The 20,206-nt window shown below is 34.4% G+C and overlaps 1 protein-coding gene across 5 annotated transcripts in view; it reads right to left on the bottom strand.

Moving 5' to 3' along the window:
• LOC145252742 (prestin-like) overlaps positions 1-20,206 on the bottom strand; it is a 402,460-nt gene that overhangs the window by 63,156 nt on the left and 319,098 nt on the right. For all 5 annotated transcript variants that reach the window (XM_080112612.1, XM_080112611.1, XM_080112613.1 and 2 more), the window contains 2 exons: positions 15,269-15,604; positions 4,074-4,184 (listed from right to left, as the gene is read on the bottom strand). In XM_080112612.1, the coding sequence (XP_079968738.1) occupies positions 4,074-4,184; positions 15,269-15,604 (447 nt within the window). The remainder of the gene's footprint in view (positions 1-4,073; positions 4,185-15,268; positions 15,605-20,206) is intronic.

The raw sequence follows: 20,206 nt of genomic DNA, 5'->3' as shown, positions 1-20,206 counted from the left end.
TTGCTAATGATGTTTTCATTCAGCTAATAACTTTACATTTTTTTTTTACAGGTACCCTTATCAAGCAATATTGTTTTGACTGGTGCACTTTGTGCTTTTACTGTAGAAGTGTTTTTGAAGAATGGTGAATCTGTAACTGCAACACAGAGATCTTTTCAAGTTCATTACAACTTAGAACGACATGATGCTGTTCCAGATAGAAATGAGTTGCAAATTTTAGAGCTACACCTGGAAGCGATCGAACGCCAGACATTATTCGAGCTGTGAGACTTTCTATTACTCAGTCTCCTACACGTTCAGCTCGCAAACATGCTTTGGCCTTGGGATTATCTGATTGAACAGTCAAAAGAATTCTAAACGCTGATATGCAATTTCATCCATGCAAATTAATGATTGCTCAGAAACTGCATGAGTGCGACTGGGAAAAATCACACGTCAAAATGTGGAAGATATTTCTGCCGCACTCTGTATTACATAAGATTAAGTAAATTACAAAACATACTCTCAGGATCACAGAACAGTAATCATATTACATAACGGGCACCCCAAAGGTGGCAAAGAATTCCCGCAAGCGTCTGACCTGTCGGCGGTGGACGAGCGATAAGAAAAAGTAACTCGTTTTTTGTTTATCACATGTTTCTCTCCCGTTTAGTTTTTAGTTTGTTTAACTTTACCATATATATATAAAAAAAATAGAACAATACAATATTAACCACGCCCATACGTCAGTGCTTTATGGACAGACTAGACCGAATTCTGCCGATCAAAGTTAACTAAGTGGATTAAATGTTTGTTCATTAACTAGTCGATCGTGTAGTTTAATTGATTAATTACAGGTTAGAAAAAGAAAAGAGCTCAAACATGACGATTATAGAATGCGTAAAGAATGGAGATAGTGTTGTTTGTAATGGGACGACGTACGAAAAACACGAACAGCCTCTTGATTATCACAACATGTGGTTTTGGATCTTCTTGGGTATATATGTGGCCCTAGTTATTATAGCTGACACTGACGAGAATGACATAGATGATATGTCATTCACTGTCCTTCTATGATGCAGCTGATGACTGAAGATGAATGGTGACTTGTCTTGAGATTAGGCTCGCTGGAACCAGGCTGACAGGCTGCATCCGTTACACTTTAAGAATGTCGTTCTCGTCAGTGTCTGAAACAATGGAGATGAAGACTATGAACTCACATGCATGAACATAGGGCATGATATGGCATCTGGAACCTATCTAATTATTTGAATGGAAAAGTTTGAGTGTCACCTTCAAGGTCAGAGGTGGCCCCAGAATGGAAGTTGATGAAACCATGTGATTTCTGGCCAGATACTCTCCGACTCTTTACTAGCATGATTTTAAGGAGGGAAGAAGTGTTCAGGGTGCCGAGTGACTGAGTGTAGCAAGACGAATTATCTATCTGGCTGTCAGTGTCTCATGCATATATGAGTAACCCCATCTCTCTTATGCTTTTCAGTGACTCTTTTTACATAAATTGTTTTTCTAAACACCAATGTCTGAGCGAGCAAATAAAAAGAACTTGGGTTCATGACAAAAACATGGGTGTACAATTTATACATGCGTTGGTAAGCTAAAATATAATAATCAAATAATTCAAGAAATTGTGCAAGGATTGCTAGAACCTTAAAGGTCAGGTAAAGTCACATAGACCCAATGCTATGTTCCAAACAATAAAAACAAATTTTGCAAGTAACACAACCCTGTGTAGATTATCAACCTTAGCAAAAGTATCAGAAGCTGAAGTACAAGGAGGGGGGGAGAATAAAAGTGTCGCCCTAAAGAAAAAACACTATATCTTTATTTTAAAACTTATATTGAAAAAAATCAATTCAGGTAACTTGATTATGTAGTAGAGCTGACATCTATTCAATGTAGCACCTTAAGTCTCAATCACCACCTCGATACGGGTCCAGAACTGGGAGCATGCCTTTTTCCACAAGTGCCGGCGGCAGCTCGGCAAATACTCGGTGGATGGCGGTGATCAGGCTGGTGATGTTCTCAACGTATGACCAAATGAAGCAGTCCAGCGGGTTCAGGTCGGAAGGGGATGAGGGGGGGGCAGTGAGAGAAGGGTACAAAGCTGCTGTAGCATTCGTTCTAAAGCCAAGCCTTGGTCTCTTTGGATTTGTGGGGCGGCACCGAGTTCTACTGCCACATCCAGGGTCTGCCAGTGATCACCTAATTGCACCAGGGATCACCACTCTTCAACACATCCAGATACACTTTGGTGTTTACTTTCAAGCAGAATTCGAAGATGTGAGGTGGCATGATGTGGCTCTCATTTGAAACCAAACGAAAGACCATAACTGTGGCCGGAAACTTTGTTTTCATCACCTTGTGCACGTCTGTTATTTGTGACAATCCAGCAATGCATTTTGAGGGTGCTGGCAATAGTCCTGTTGTTGTAACTTGAATCGGCAAAGAGCATGAGCTCTACAGCGGCACATCTCCGATCTTGCTCATTGAACATTGTGTCACTTTCAGACGTGATAGAAGACTCCTATCACTCTTGGGATTTCTACATAATTGGCCAACTAGTAGATGGTCTGCAACAAAAATATAAAACGGGTTTTCATCAAACTGAAATGGAATCATGTCATCTTTTCTAAGGCAACAATTTTATTGTTCCACTCTATATATTTCAAAGATTTTGACTTGACATAGATTATAATCTTAAAAATGACAACCATTTTATGTTTATTTATATTGTCTATCTATATAATTATAACACTCAAATCAGCTTGCTTGCTTGCTTGGGTGTTTAAATCGTCCATCCGGTTTGTGACTTTCAGTTTCCAAAAATTTGTCTGCTTACCTATTTAATGGCTGCCCTGTCTTAAGTCCAATATTAAAAGCCAGTGCTGCTATTCAAAGCACACACAAGGTGAACAATAGTTTTTTGTTTTAACTTATTTTTCCGTGTTTTACTTACAAATAAATGTAATTTAACCCAATTGAGTTAAAATAAAATTATTTAAATATAGATACAGTAGAACCCTGGGATATGGTAGCCCTAAGATACGTTTCTTTCAGGTTACGATGTGGAATGCGATGTTTTTCTGGCCCACTAGTTACAATATTTGCCCCGCCTTACAGTGTTATTTATGTTATTTGATTATATACGTGTGTATCATATAATGTACTGTATTTTGTTACTAATTTTTAATGCTGTATCCTGGGATTCTACTGTATACAATCTATCTATCTATTCTCTATATAATTATAAAACTCAAAATGTCTTGCTTTCTTGGGTGTTTAAACCGTTCATCCGGTTTGTGACTCCTGGTTTCAAATAGTGTCTGCTTACCTATTTCATGGTTGCCTTAAGTCTGATATTAAAGTTTTAGAGATTTTAAAAATTTATTACAGCTCATCACTTATCAAGGCTACAATCCACTCAAGGATAAGGGTTAATATAATGGATAGACTGTCAGTTGAATGATCACAAATATTGTGAGTGGACTGAAAATAATGAAAATTTGAAGACCGTTCATTGACATTCGATTTGAAGATGAGCATGTTGTAGCCTTCAGGGAAACCATTTTATTACATGTTACAACAATGGGAAGTTCTTGGAAAGAAACTGTTCATGTAAATTCTGAAGGGATTTTTTTTTTTATAGTTGTGGTACTAAGATGCTCATTTAAAATTTTTTTTTTATAGTTGTGGTACTAAGATGCTCATTTAAATTTTTTTTTTAGTTGTGGTACTAAGATGCTCATTTAAAATTTTTTTTTATAGTTGTGGTACTAAGATGCTCATTTAAAATTTTTTTTTTATATTTGTGGTACTAAGATGCTCATTTAAAAATTTTTTTTATAGTTGTGGTACTAAGATGCTCATTTAAAATTTTTTTTTATATTTGTGGTACTAAGATGCTCATTTAAAAATTTTTTTTATAGTTGTGGTACTAAGATGCTCATTTAAAATTTTTTTTATAGTTGTGGTACTAAGATGCTCATTTAAAATTTTTTTTTTTTCTAGCATAAGTACATTGGTAAATAAATAGAAATGAACAATTTGCAAAAAAAAAAGTAAAACAGACTTACCGACAGAAACGTGTCTAGATGTTCCAAAGAAAAAGTAAACTAACACCGGGAAGAAGGATACATAAAGACCATGGATTGGTGGGAGCTGTGCAAGCAAACCATATGCCATACCTAGGAAAGATGTAGGAAAATAAAATAAATAAAATGGAATCAGAAACTATTCATACAGTAACACCCATCAAAGTCATTCTAACATGATCATATTCAATTTAACTTGCATTTTACATTGAATGGCTTTTAGATAGTGACTTCCAAACTAACCTATCTCTGGTTGTCTTTATTTATCCCTCTTTCTCTCAAGTCGATTCTTATCACTTTCTCCCATATTTTTTTAAACCTTCCCCTACTATCTGAACTGTTCTGCATCTATTATCCTTCCCACCTCTGGAGAGGGTAAAAAAAAAGAAAATAGAAATTTTACTATTTCAATTAGCATTTTATTTCATTTGTTTACATTTCATTAATGTTATTTTCTAAATTTTTGGGTGTTTTAGGTTTCACAGAGTGAATGTGGTACTTTGGTGATTGTAACTAGTTTAAAGAGCAGACAAAGTGGATGACCCCTGACTCATAACTTTTTTCAGCCTTGTGCCATATCTTTTGTCTACTAAGTTTAAGGGATGTACTTTCCCTCTACTATTTAACATCAAAAAGATAAATCAATGACTATACTATCAAAGTTTCCTGTTCTGCAGCCATTTTGCTATACTGTTCAGATTTTATCTTCCTTTGAGGTCATCAAATCTAAGCTTTTCTTTATCACTCGCATTACACATCTGTACAAGCGGGGGGTAGGGAATCAATGTTCAATTAACTGGTATGCATGGCGAAAAGTTGGAGGTAGGTTCCTTAAAGAAAAAATGTGATAATGTAAAAAGTACCTGGAACCTCTAAAGAGGGAGAGGTGTCATTTCTAAAATATAGCATTTTTGTAACTGCCTATCCTGATGAAGACGTGATGTTGAAAAGTTTGATCTATAATGGCCTTCTTCAAGTGGTTAACTAGACAGGATAGGCACAGTGGATAGAGGCATTGAGTATGGTTCCAAGTGAGTATTGTCTGAAGATAGCGGTTTCAATCCTACCCAAAGCAGGCCAGAGGATTAGTTGGCTTAAACGTGGCGAGATAAAAAAAAAAAAACCTATGAAAGGCAGTAATTACTGGGGATACAATTATAAGACTCAACATTCCTATCATTCCTATCCTGTCGTGGTTAACCACTTGAAGAAGGCCAGAGGATGAGTTGGCCGAAACGTGGTGAAACAAAAACTATGAAGATAAGGATAATAGCCTGAAAAAAAAAAAAAAAAAAAAAAAAAAAAAAAAAAATGAATATGCAAATCTTTATATAATGCTTAACAATTGTCTGAAGACTTTCCATGTAGTAGATATACGTTATTTTATAGTTGTGTCAGTTCACCCACCAGAATGAATTGTGTAACCTAGGTAGGTGAATTTATTGACTCTTGACACCAACAACAATTTCTCTTTCCATACAAGTCAGATTTTGACAGGTGCTGCAAATGAAATTAGCTTAATATGCAACACATAGCTATGTCTAGGTGATTTAACAAAAAAACGAAAAAAACAAGTAGAACCCCAGGATACAGTGACCCAAGGATAGGTTTTTTTTTTTTCAGATTACGATGTGAAATATGATGTTTTTCCGGACCCTGATTATGGTATTTGCCCCGCCTTATGGTGTTATTTATAATGTTATTTGATTATAGACATATGTATTGTATACTGTACTGTATTCTGTTACTGATTTTTAATGCCGTATCCTGGGGTTCTGCTGTACTCCCCTTCCACCCTACAATTTTCATACCATTAGCATGTCTAGGGTAAGATAGGGGCATAGAAAACAGGTCAAGACCATGGTAGTACCTGGAACTAGTGAAATGGATTGGGAAGGGAACTTCGAGAAAACGGTGTAAAACCAAGTTGGTATCTGGTACTAGATGGAGTCAGGTGGAATAGGAGGGTACTACCAAAAAATAAATTGCAGAAATTGCCATCAGTATTCATGTGATGAGCTACTACTGATCTGTTGTATTTCATATCATTCATGATATACTCTTCCCTTGTTTGACATTTTTAATGATTATTTTCAGATCAATGGAACAAATTTTCAAGAAAAATGGTATCAGAAAGCTAAAAGTTTGTTAAATTAGCAATTGAGTTATCAATTTCAGCCAATGCCTGGTGAATGCAGATCATAAAAATTGCACAGGATTGTTATTTTCATTATTGTTTGTAGTCATTCATCAGCTTGCAATATGACTAAAATCAGGTTTTATGTCACCTGGTATTCATAAATGATCACCCATCCGAGGACTGATCAGACTCAACGTCTCTTTATTTCGGTGATCTTATGAGAAACTTGTCAACATGATTCTAATATGGTATTGATACAATACTAGCAGAGTTATTCAATGTTGCCTAGGATTTTAATTTCTGTAAATTACAGAAACATAATAAATCCTTTAAATGTTGAGACATTATGTTAAACAAAGATGGCAGCAGTAAATCAAATTGGCGAAGAATCAATGCAGTCCCAGAGTGTTAAGTAATTCCTAGTAAAAAAAATGGCAGCGAAAAATCAATTCAGTCCCGATCTTGAGTAGTTTCGAGACAGAGGCAGACGGTGAACTGATTGAATCCAAAATTAGACATTTTTTATAACTTTTGAAGCTTCTAATTGGTTGATTGTTATAGCTGTGATTATAAAAACGATCGTCGAAATCCTTGGAGTCATACCCTCATTACGAGTCAAAACAATTTTAACACCAATCTGTTAGCATAGTAATTTGAAATATCTAAGTTCATTCTCGAGCAAAATCAGATTAAAAATAATTATGCCTTGGTGAAGTTTGAACTCGCATCTCTTGTCTATGTATAGCTCTCTAATTAATTGACATATGTGAGCATAATTTTTCTCTCCTTCTGTATATTTCCTTTTGTGTTAATCCACATGCAACCTTGTCTGTCTGGATGAGGAACGGTCTCTACCAAACTCCTCTTTCAATTTTTGGTCTACAGATTGAAACTTGATATATAGGGGATTTAGACCTGTGTAACAAATTTGATTTTTTTTTTTTTGTTAGTAACAATAGCTAGTAAGGGGTCAAAATTGAAAAATATTGTAACTTGGCAGGCGTAAGTTGACTTAAAATGCTCTTCTATGCATGTGTAAATGTAAATTTATATCTTAACTGTATTTTTTAAAGTTTTATGTGCATAGCACAAATAGTAATGAATAAGGTGGGAGAGCTATATGTTTGGATTTCAATTCTAGCTAATGGCACCCAAGTCATATATTTTTAAACTTTTGAAATTATTACTATAAACTGAGTACAATATAATAATCAATAGAGTATTGGCTCTATAATAATAAATATGAAATCTGTAAGTGTTGCAATATTTTTGACTAATAATGAGGGTATGGTCCCTGACAGTCGGGAGATTCTATTTATAAACGATGCTGCTAGGAACTGACGAATCAAATTAATTCATGTTCTGCTACCAACCAATCAGAAACCAGAATTGCTCCATAAAATTTAAATCTTTTCTGTAGCAACATCGTATGTGTTTTCTTCATGTTAATATGGGAAGAATCTTTAGCTCTGGTTTCCAACTCAAGAACTGTCTACTGAGAACCAGTCACCTCCAGGACTTGTATAGAACAACTATACATCGGAAACTGTTCTGTCTGCTGAGAACCAGTCACCTCCAGGACTTGTATAAAACTGACCATTGGAAACTGTTCTGAAACTAAACATGGCTTTCAACTCAAGAGTAAGAATTAAAAAAATCATGTTTAAGCATATTTTATGATCAGGCCATGCCAAGGGGCCATTACTATATATTGGACACAATATAATAAATAGAGAATTGGCTCTATAATGGTAATGAATACAAAATTTGCATAAATCAAAATATCATATTAAGCATATTTTACAACAGGTAATGTTGGGCGACTTGCTTTTATTATATATACATACACACACATATACATATATATATATATATAATTACAGATCAGTTTTACTATACTGTGATTTCATGTCAACTTTAGAGCAAAAGAAATCTTACATGCACTTTTTGAATTTTTTTTAGCGTACTTGAACAAATCCAAGTTGCCACATGAATATCTCGTATTCAGAGTCAGTTACAGGATAAAGACAAAAGTTCACACAAAAAGCTTTCAATGTACCAAGAATGTTAATGGCAAAATAAAGTTGACTCAGGCCAAAACTTGATTCTCAACTCATTTACGAGTTAAATATTCAGAAATAAACTTGGGTTCAAACAAAATGAACACTTAACAAGCTTTTCAAAAGTTAAAGCAAACTCGGTCAAAATAATTCAGAAATTATCAACAGGCATTCTTACATCAAGTCTGTATAACAGAAATTCTTTCCATCTGGCAGATTTTTCAAAACGCGTTTCTTTTGCACCAAAATTTACATTAAATCACAATATAACCAAACTGCAATTTTATTTATTCATAGCTCTATTGCAATTCTTGAAACGAGTATTTGAATGTTCGTATTGTTTGGATTCATTGAACTACTGTTCTCAGCTTGAGTGTGATTTTCATGTTTTGGTCGATATAACCTTTGACCTTCTTCAGGTGTATCTTGTCATACCTAAAACTTCAACTTCTACCATTTATATAATGTAAAGAAAGGAATTGTCAGTGTCCTTCAACAGCAAGCAAAAGCAATATGTAGTAACAGCAATGCATATCAAAAGGAGATGGACAGTTTAAGAGAAACTCTCCACTGAAATAACTATCCAGAGAGCATCTGGACCAGACACAAAAAGACACCACTCAGAAACTCACCACAGTTTGCATATCATACATGAAGAGCTAGTCTGAAAAACTTCAACAAATATGTAATCCATATGACATCAGGACAGTATTCAGGAGCAATTCAACTCTCTGAAAACAGCTTGTAATAGTCAAGCCCCCCAACAGAAAAAAAAAATCATGACTAGGAACTGTGTATATGAGATTCCATGTAAATGTGGAAAACTATATAAAGGTGAGACATGTTGTCTACTAAAAGTATGGTTAAAAGAACATTGAAAAGCTGTAATACATGGAGAAATTGAAAAATTTGGTATAGCTGACCATATGCAGAGGGAAAAGGCAAATCATCTACCTTTATGGGACAAAATAAAAATTATAGACAGAGGAAAACGGTGGAGACGACACAAAGAAGCAGCACATATGCTGGGAGACAACCAATTACTTAGTAGACCTAGTATAGAATTGAATATAATATGGGAATCATTAATTATAAATAATAGATAACATATACAGTAATGAGTTAAATATATATATATCACACACAGTAATATATAGTAATAATAATTAGTAGTAAATAGTGATATTTACAACTAGAAATAAAAATAGGTTTAAGGCTCCTAAAATTTTTACTAGAATTGTCCTGTGGCGCAGTGGTTAGCGTACTTGGAAAAATCAATTGTAAAAGTGATATTCTCCTGAAGGTTAAAGGCTCAATTCTCAGTGTGGTGGGTGACCAAAAAATACAATTGCGAATTACTTAGGACCTCTATTTAATCTGTTGAAACCGTTATCCGAAACAAGAGCATGCTACCCACGTGGAGTAAATAAAGGGTTCCATTTGAGATTTTTATTCAAATGAGTTCGACAGAAACATTCCAGAGCTCGACAAGATACACTTGAAGAAGGTCAGAGGTTAACATTGTTAAAATCACACTGAAGATGAGAATAGTAGTCTAATGATTCAAAATAATATGAATAACTAATCATGTCAAAAATTCAGAAACGATCATTCCAATGTTTAAATATTGAATATATGGAGCCTCATCTGAACTATATAAAAGAATTGTTTTTATAGCACATCAATTAGAACTTGTCAACTTAGGTTATTTAGTACTGAAAAGCCAAAGGTCAAATCACTTGCTAATAATAATAGCAGCTGCCAAACACTGGTTAGGGTGTTAGTGGGGAGGGGTGATAGCTAAATGGGCAGGGATGACTTTGCTCATTCTCTTTCTTTTTGTTGATCTCTCTTTCTCTTTTTGCCCCTCACCCCCCACCCCTGAGAAGAAAAAGGTATCTGTTAAAAATCATTGCATAAAGGAGACATGTTTGCCAACAACTTTAAAGTTTTAGTTTTGAAATGCAGTGAAAAAATTTTTTTATAAAAAATGTCTACTTTTTATCACGTTTAATTTTAACAGCCATATCCCATTTTCAGTTCCTTATCCCAACAAAAAATATTTCTCAGCAGAAAATTACTAACTAATGCAACCAATTTATTACCTATTGAGACAACCACATGTTCTTAAGGATCTAAATCAGGGATCTATATTGGGAATGAAACAATGCTACTAAAAATAATGAAACGTTTATCTTTTGGTGATTGTATTTCTTTCACTGACAATCTTCCAACGCTCACTGGAGTGAAAAATATCTTCAATTTTTTAAAAAAATAAAACGAACAAAGTTAAATTATTTAAACAATAAAGTTTAATAGAACAATATACTTTTTATTAATGAAGGCTATTTAAAAAAAAAACATCTGAAGTAATTAGAATGTTTATACTTTCAAGTATCAACATAAAATTTGCTGTATATTTTAGAATTACACTTATTAAAAAAAATACAGAAAAAAAACTTTATGTACATAATCGTCACAGAATGAAGATGTCATATTCCAAAAATCACGCGAGTTTGGCTAGTAACTTTTCTATTTGGTTAATAAATGAAAATATTTAGTAGTCAAAGGTCAACTAAAGATAAATTTGTCCATAGAGTCCTATAAATACAATTTGAGTTCAAGACAATGCTCAACCGCTGCTACAAATGTGGTTATCGGCCAGAATGGTGCAATAGTACCACAAGTGTGGCATTTAGCTCAACTTGATAAATATACTGATAGTGTTTTGTTTCTATTACATCTAATAATAACTGTGGTTATCGGATTAATAAAAAAATCAAAAATGATCAATGGACAAAACATAACCTTTAGCAAATTTATTAAACAACTTTACAGATTAAATGATAATGTAAAACTTGCTGGATGTGTTATGATCAAACACATGATTATGAAGTCCTTTTTGTTTATCTCACAAGCTAATAACTAACCTTTCACTCTAGGGGGCAGATAACTCCCTTCTTGAGATGCAAGGAGAGTCATTTATCTTTTGGCATAATGTTTTATTATTTTAGGCTAATGCCTAACAGTTTTTTTAATTAGAAAAATAAGTATTTGTTTAATCAAAGAAGTTCTAAATAATTTGCAAGGATAAAGTACTTTGTAAAATTACGTCGTAGGTTACACTCTTCTAGAGGTTGAAGGTTCAATCCTCAATGCAGGTAACTCAAGATACTTGATTGAGAATTACTTAGCACTTTTATCCAGTCATGGCTGATGGAACAAGAACATGCTATCATAAAAAACCATGACACTTCAAAAGCATGTGGACCCGATCTCATCCCAGCTGTGCTATTAAAAAAATGCTCAGCCGAAGTAGCTCCAGTTCTCTCCAAACTCTACAACAAATGCCTTAATGAAGCTTGCTTTCCGGGCTGTTGGAAAACTGCTTCTGTTGTACCAGTATTCAAGAATCCTGGCAAAAGGACTGACCCATTAAATTATCACCCCATTAGCCTCCTCCCACTTTTTGCCAAAATATTTGAGACCTTAATTAACCATGCTCTAGTCCATCACCTTACAGATGCTAAACTTCTGCCTGACCAACAATATGGATTTAGACAAGCCCGTTCCACAGCAGACATCTTAACTGTAATCTCTGAACGTATATACCATTCACTGGACAAAGCGGAGGAGGGCAGAGCGGTAGCTCTAGATATATCTAAGGCTTTTGACAGAGTATGGCATGGGGGTCTCCTCAGGAAAATTAGATCATACGGTATCACTGGTAGAATACTTAACATAATTAAATCCTTAGATAAGAGAAAAATCCAGGTTGTCCTCGATGGTCGTACATCTAAACAATATGATATAAATGCGGGAGTGCCCCCAGGGGTCTATCCTTGGACCTCTATTGTTCCTGATATTCATAAATGACCTCCTCGACAAAATTGCCTCTGAGATGGGTATATATGCTGATGACACTACACTCTATAACAGACACGACAGGAAGACGAATGAACACATTTCTAAAGAAATGGCAGAAACACTAGAGGAAGACCTCCAATCTGAAGTGGAATGGGGACAAAAATGGATGGTCACATTCAATGCCGCCAAGACTAAACTAGTTTCATTCAATAATTACAAGAAACCCTCTCTACCACCTATAGCAATGGCCAGCGACTCTTTATCTGAGAGTACATCTTTCAAACTCCTTGGCCTAACGTTCACAGGAAACACGAGTTGGAACAATTACATCAAAAGCATTGCCAGGGCCGCTGCAAGAAAGGTGGGCTCTCTCTACCGTGCTAGACAACTACTAACACCCGAAAGTATCCTGTACCTCTATAAGGCCACCATTCGCCCATGTATGGAGTATTGCTGTCACATTTGGGCTGGTGCATCTGCTACTAGTCTCTCGCTCCTTGACAGGGTCCAAAAGAGAGTCGCAACCCTGATAGGTCCTGAACTGGCATCTAAGCTTCAGCCTCTGTCCCATCAACGAAATGTTGCATCCCTCTGCCTGTTCTACAAGTATTTTAGTGGTGAATGCTCTGATGAACTGCAAGCACTTGTGCCCCCATGACGTGAGCACCTTCGACAAACCTGACAGGCTGCTAAATCCCACCCCCACACTATAGAGATCCCTAGATCTAAAAGATCTTTCTACTCCAATAGTTTCTTCCCCAGAACTGCCAGACTTTGGAATTCCATTCCAGGTCCCTGCTTCCCCAACAGTACCGATGTGCAGAAGTTCAAGTGTAACATGAACTGACATCTTGCTGCCCAAATCCATACATAGTACCTCGATAGTTGTTGCCACTGATAGTAGCCCCCTACACCAAAGTGGCAATTTGCCTTGTTTGGGGTGAAAATGTAATTAAAAAAAAAAAATTAAAAGAAAAAAAAAAAATGCTATCATCATGGATTAAATAAAGCATTCGGTTTGAAATTCTGTGCAGATTCCAGAGTTTGACAGAAAGATTTCTGGGTACAAAAAGATGCATCTGAAAAAGGTTGGAGGTTACATCAACTGAAACATTGTGAAAAAATAACTCAAGATGAGAACAGTAGTCCGAAGAATCCAAATAATCAATCCTCATCTCAAAAATTAAGGAACTTAAAAATTGCTATTTGCTTTATGTTTTCAATTTTTTTAAATTTGTTTTTACTAATGAATTACCACTTGTTAAAGTCCAAAATCACTCAAGGATAAGGGTAAATGAGATGGATTGCAAGTTTAATGCTGAAGAGTATTATGAGAGGATTGAAAATGATGAATGGAATGAACAAACTTTAATTATTAATGAAAACGGTTTATAAAATGTATCTGTTTACATTTTATTTGAAGGCAACTATGTTGCAGTCAGCAGGGAAGCAGTTCTATAGTAAAAATCAAATCATTTTAAGAATAATGAATTCAATAATAGTGATAAAAAATGGAGCTACAGAGATATTTTTTTTTGGGGGGGGATGAAATCTTTAAAAACATTTATTTGTATATTTATGTTATATATTTTGAGAGATTTAAAAAATTAACTATAAAAGCGGGTGTATATCAGAAGTCGATTCTTGGACTTTTATTATTCCTGATATTCAGAAATAACCTTCCGGATAAAATAGTCTCTAAGATGGGTATATTCTCTGACAATACCCTGTTCTATAACAGGCCCGAGGGGAAAACAAATAAACACATATCCAAGGCAATGGCAGAAACACTAGAGGAAGACCTCCAGTCTGTAGTGGAATGGGGACAAAAATAAATGGTAACATTCAATGCCACCAAGACTAAGCTTGTTTCATTTAATAATTACAAGAAACCTTCTCAACCACCAATAGCTATGGCTAAAGATACATTACCTGAAAGTACTTTGTTCAAACTACTCAACTTAACATTCACAGGGAACAGGAGTTGGAACAGATACATCGAAAGGATTGCCAAGGCTGCTGCAAAGAAGGTGGACTCTCTCTACCATGCTAGAAAATTACTTACGCCTGAAAGTATCATGTACCTCTATAAGGCCCCCATTCGCTCATGTATGAAGTATTATTGTCACATCTGGGCTGGTGCATCTGCTATTAGTCTCACTCCTGAACAGGGTTCAAAAGAGAGTCGCCAACCTGATAGGTCCTGAACTGTCATCTAAGCTTCAACCTTTGTCCTATCAACGAAATGTTGCATCTCTTTACCTGTTTTAAAAGTATTTATGGTGGATGCTCCGATGAACCTTTGTACCTTCTCAACGTAAATACCCCCGACAAACCCAACAAGCAGCAATGTCCCATCCCTACATAGTAGAGATCCCTAGATGTAAGAAAGCCTTCTACTCACATAGTTTCTTCCCCAGAACTGCTAGATTTTGGAATTCCCTTCCGGGTTCCTGCTTCCCTGACTGTACTGACATGCAGAAGTTCAAATGTACAGACATCTTTCTGCTCAACTCCCTACATAGTATCCCTGCAACTTATGTCCCTGATAGAAGATCCCTACATAAAAGTGGCACTATGCCTTGTTTGGGGAGAAAATGTAATAAAAAATAAATAAATAAATAAAAACATATGGTCAAATTTCATGAGGATTTGAGGAGTGCCCATCTCCCTACCATGTTGAAAAACATTCCAAGAAAAGAAAATAATACAACAGTAATTCATACTTACTAGATTTATGTTGTAATGGCTATGAATTTCTATCAATCACTTTAAAATTATTTTCTTTATAAAAATAAAACTACTTGATCAATTTACATGATTTTTGGAATATATTTTTGTTTGATCACGGGTACATACATCATACAGATTTTCTTTACTTCTAATATTTAATATAGGGGATATTTTGGACAAGAACCCGTTACAGCAGTGACAAAGACCACATGATTGACACTACAACTAATGAAGACAATGATCATAGATTGTGCAGCGAATATACATAGACACAGCTCCACAGTAAACTTTATTCTTTAAATCAATAATTTTCTGAAAACAATAAAATTGTATGAAGAGAGTAATCAAAATAGGAGAACAAAAGAAAATGTACATGCCTTGCGGTATATGCATTATTCCAACTGTTAGCCCAGCAACAAGATCACTGAACAAATCCCTCTTAAGGCTGTATTTCCTCATGATGCCAACGAATGGAAATAATTTAAGGCAGGATGAACACTGGCAGTTTTCAAACTGCTTCTTACAATATGAAGAAACAGTCTCATGATGCCGTTTGTCAGACTCGAAACCCTCATCAAATTTCACCTGCGAATAAACTGGCCGTTTGATAACCATGTTGTTATTGGCGGGGTCGCCTTCAATTTTTTCATTCTGAATCTTCTGGAGGTTGATAAGTCTTTGTTCTTCACCATCATCAGGAGCCATTTTGCCATCTGATAAAAAAGAAAAAGATGAAGAAAATGTTAATCTATTATATAAAGTAAAGTTTGTAAGTGTGTGTGTGCGTGTGTGTGTGTGTCCTAGCTAAAATTTAAAAAATTACAAAGCTGAACTTGCAAATATTGCATCATCGGATTTAGTATGACCCCCCCCCCCCCCCAACCTGGTTATGGTAAAAAGCAATACTGTAATATTCATTTCATTGGGTTCATCAGGGAGAAGAATTAGTGCATGGGACATAGTAGATGGGGCGGGGGATAAGAAAATACTTTTCATTCTCATTGGTAGTTGCTACAAAACACTAAAACTAGATCAGTGAGTCACCTATATTTTTCTTTCATGCTATTATATTGAAATGAAGAGAGAGGGGAGGGGTAACAAAGCAGCCAGTGAAATGGAGAGTCGGTAGGAGAGCAGTCTGAATGAAGGAGAGTTGGTGGAACAATGGGTATTCTTACATATAATCGCTTATTTCTTGCTTTTAAAATTGCCTCCGTGCTCTCTCAACTGTATCGATATGCAGAAATTTAAATGTAATGTGAATAAATATCTTGCTCTTACTCCACAGCTCCCCAAGTAGGATGCTACCTTTAAATATGGCCTTTAACCACAGTAGCACCTTATGTCTCAGTGGGAATATGCATATTGTTTGGAGTGATTCAAAGTAGCAAATGGACAAGTGCGTAACTGAATAGTTTTATTTATTTTGACTATACTGACAAGTATGAATCCTTAAAAATGATTAAAGTTCTATTTTAATAACAGTACACTGATGTCTAACAATCAATTATCTTCAGACATTATCATATGACTGTCTTTCTTTGTGTTTTACCTTTTATGCTGAGATTACAATATATTTTGAGAATTCCAAAAAGAATCTATATAATACTATAACCGATAATCTTCCTTGCTTGCTTGTTTGCATATTGACTGTTTTAGATGGGATAGAGGAATGTTACACAAGACAAAAATTATGAGAGATGGGAATAGTGTGTGTGTAGTAGTAGTAGTAGTAGTAGTAGTAGTAAGGTAAGGAGAGAGTAAGAGGATGACATATATAATTGGTCAATCACCATGGCAACAAGAGTTTTGATTGAATGATATAGATTTATTGGGAGCATTGCTTGAAATAGTAAAACAGTGTATTTATTTATGTCATAACTGACATTTCCAAAGTTTAATTCATGATTGATACCTCACCAATTTCCATTCAATTGAAAGCAGACAATAACTTTATTTGTTTGAGTACAAAATTTACTCCCAAATCTAGTATGATGGGAGGGGAGTTTGTCATCTTTTCATTCCTATACCCTCTTTCTCGTAAAAGAGAAATCGCTGGTCTTTCTCTGATCTTTTATTATTAACATGGGAGATGCTCGACTGAGTTCTGATCTCTTGTTTTCCCCTCTTCAAAACATTCACGGTAGAAACTCTTCTAGCTACAACCACTGTAAGGATTTTTCATTTCTTCATCTATCTACCTGGAACTAAATGGAACTACCATCAGAGTTTCTTTCCAAAAATTGTCTGACTGTGGAATGCAATACTCCAGAGCTGCTTCCTAGCTGATTACAGCATGATTGTTTTCAAGTCCAATGTTACAAGGATGACTGAACAAGAACTTGAGTAATTAAATTCTTCCCAGATCCAATCCATTGTCTGCAATCCTCATGATAATCTTGCTATTTGCCTGACAGAAACCATTAACCCTTGTCCTCGAGTGGTCTTTAAAACCTTGATGAGTGCTGACTTGTAAGAAAAAAAACATTGACATACTATATTATTATAATATATCTTATTTTAATTAAGCTTTAACCTTAGCATATGTTATTTGGAGTAGGTGGGTATAAACGGTAATTATTTGTGAACCATATTTGGCAGTATTATCATAGAACATAATTTTGAACTTTAAAAAAAGAAGTTTAAAATAACGATTAAAAAAAAAAGGATAGATAAATGTCTTCCAATTTTTTCTTTGTTCCAGTCTAGAATTCAACTTCATTTAAAAATAGTCCTGCTTGTTTCGGGTCCCCATCAAGCTGGAAAACAGTGGGCAGTCTACCATCTAGAAAGGGTTGGGAGGGCCTTACTAACACTTTTTGTTTGCATTTGTTAAACTTTTCCCTCCATCCCACGCCAATGAAATTTTGCATATTCATAAAATGATTTTTTACAAAAATTTTTATACATAGATTATATATATAGATAATTTATAAAAAAGATTTGATTTGGGAATCCTTGGTGCGTATATGGTATTATGGTGAGTGAGAACTCTGGCTAGGATTAGCATAGACAAATCAAAGATATAGTGAAAAGAATGACCATAGACCCCTCGCCCTCTACTTTTTTGATTGGTTTTGTGTCTAATTTTGTTTTGTTAAACTTGTTTGACAAAATAAAATATATAAATCAACACACATAGATCCAAGATTTGCCTGTACAGTAGAACCCTGGGATACGGCATTAATCCGTTCCAGAGTTCGGATTGTAAGCCGAAATCGCCGTATGGCAGGGCCTAACCAAAATTTTATACAGTACATATTAAAAGTTAGTAACAAAATACAGTACAGTATATAATACACATGTATATAATAAAATAACATTATAAATAACACTATAAGGCGGGGTAAATACCATAACCAAAGTCTGGAAAAACATTGTATTTCACATCGTAACCCGATAGAAACCGTATCCCAGAGCCACCATATCCCAGGGTTCTACTGTAGTTAAAAGAACAATCTATATCGCTAGCAAATGACATTTGTAATTATACTGGACAGTTAAAGCATGTGATACTAAGATCCCATGATTCGAGAGTATAGGATAGTATCCTATTGTGAAAAAATATACAATTATTGCTTTATTAAAAACTGAAATAGGATTATTGATTAAAAGGAAATGTCTAAAGAGGCACAAGTTAAAAAAAACAAAAGCAAAACAAAAAAAAACTGCAAATTCATTTGAAAACAAAAGACATGAATCATTGTAGACATAAAAAAAATGATGAACTGCAAATGTTTGACTCAAGCTGTCTAGATATGTATACCAAGTAAATAAGCATCATGCTAATTAATCAAACAAGACATTTTCAACAATAGACAATCATATTTTGTCTCATGTATGTAGGGCAAACGGAATGATTGAATAGATGGTTAGAAATATCATTTCAAAGGAACCAAACCTTGTTTTATAGAAAGCTTCAAGACCTCATATAGAGTATTGTATTCAGGCCTGTGATCCAGTGTCAAGACATGATTGAAAGGCATATAAAGAAGGTGACAAAACTAATAAAAAGAGTAAAAAATTACAAAGCAAAAAAAGAGTACTTAACGCAAAATCAGCAGCAAACAGTGTTTGGTTAGATTCAGTTCCTGATATTAAATTTCATCATCAACATAATTTTCAGCAAGAATTTCCATTTATCAATTTATTTATTAGATTATTATGTAAAAGTATAGAATAGTTAAGTAGCTCCTCGTCCCTCATGTTAAGAATGGATTTCTAAATAATAATGTTATCATTTCAGCATGGTACCTAAACTGCAGAAGCAGCAACACAAAACGAAGTCTTAAATATTAGGAACTGAAACTGATGAACAGTTTGCTGCTAACCGAGTCTGATACTCTTCTGGTTTGCCGATTACAGTTACAGAAACATGGAAAAAAGATTAATTACGTTACTAGGGAAAAGGATGAGATAATTGGATAGAAAAATGGCAAAATAATCAATGAAATTTTAAACTCTGGGTGACATGTTTTAAATAGTTCTTTTCAACCTGGATGTTTATCAACACAAATGTTAAAAAACTTTATCTATTAACTAATTAAATTGCTTTGTTAATAGAATAAAACTGAAATTTTAAACTTTGCAGACAAATCTTTTTTGTACAGTACACTTGTTGAAATATTACAGTTTGCAGTGGATTTTACCTTATCGCGACTTATGGATTGCCTCATATGCATATATTTGAACATTAGATAGCTCTCCATTTGGATTATACCTTTCTTCATTGCTTTCGATTTTATGATGGTGCATCCATATTTCTTCATTGAGCATTCCTCATTGAACACCATAGGATATCCTTTTTTAATCTTGGCTTCTTTTAGGCTTCTCAAGCATTTTAGTTTTTCTATTTATGTACTTAATAGCTAAATTCACGACTGCCTATAAACATTATTTTGCTAAAAACATTTCTTCTGATGAGATGAACCATTTATTGAAAATCCATGGATTAAGGAAAAAAGATTTAAAGTTTTTAATTCCTTGACGAATAATAAATTTATTGTAATTGTTTTTAATTTACTGAATTTAATTCCAAATTTTCATATATATATATATAGATAGATAGATATAGATAGAGAGAGAGTGATGGTAGGATTCCAGTATTTTCCCCCAATTCCGATACAATTACAATTCTTTATAAATCTCTAAATATTTAACTATATAATTGTTATTTTTCCCAGATTAACGTAAAAACGCACGTTAAGTATGGAGATATTTTACTAAACGAAAAAAAAAAAAAAACACTTGTAAGTGATCATCTATCGATTTTAGTTTTACTAGTAATTAAAAATCAATAAATATTTATTATTTTA

The sequence above is a fragment of the Euprymna scolopes genome, chromosome 29 (assembly GCF_053919585.1).
Source record: "Euprymna scolopes isolate OS-2025 chromosome 29, ASM5391958v1, whole genome shotgun sequence".
Lineage (NCBI taxonomy): Eukaryota > Metazoa > Mollusca > Cephalopoda > Sepiida > Sepiolidae > Euprymna > Euprymna scolopes.
This window is presented reverse-complemented; position numbering and strand designations above follow the sequence as displayed.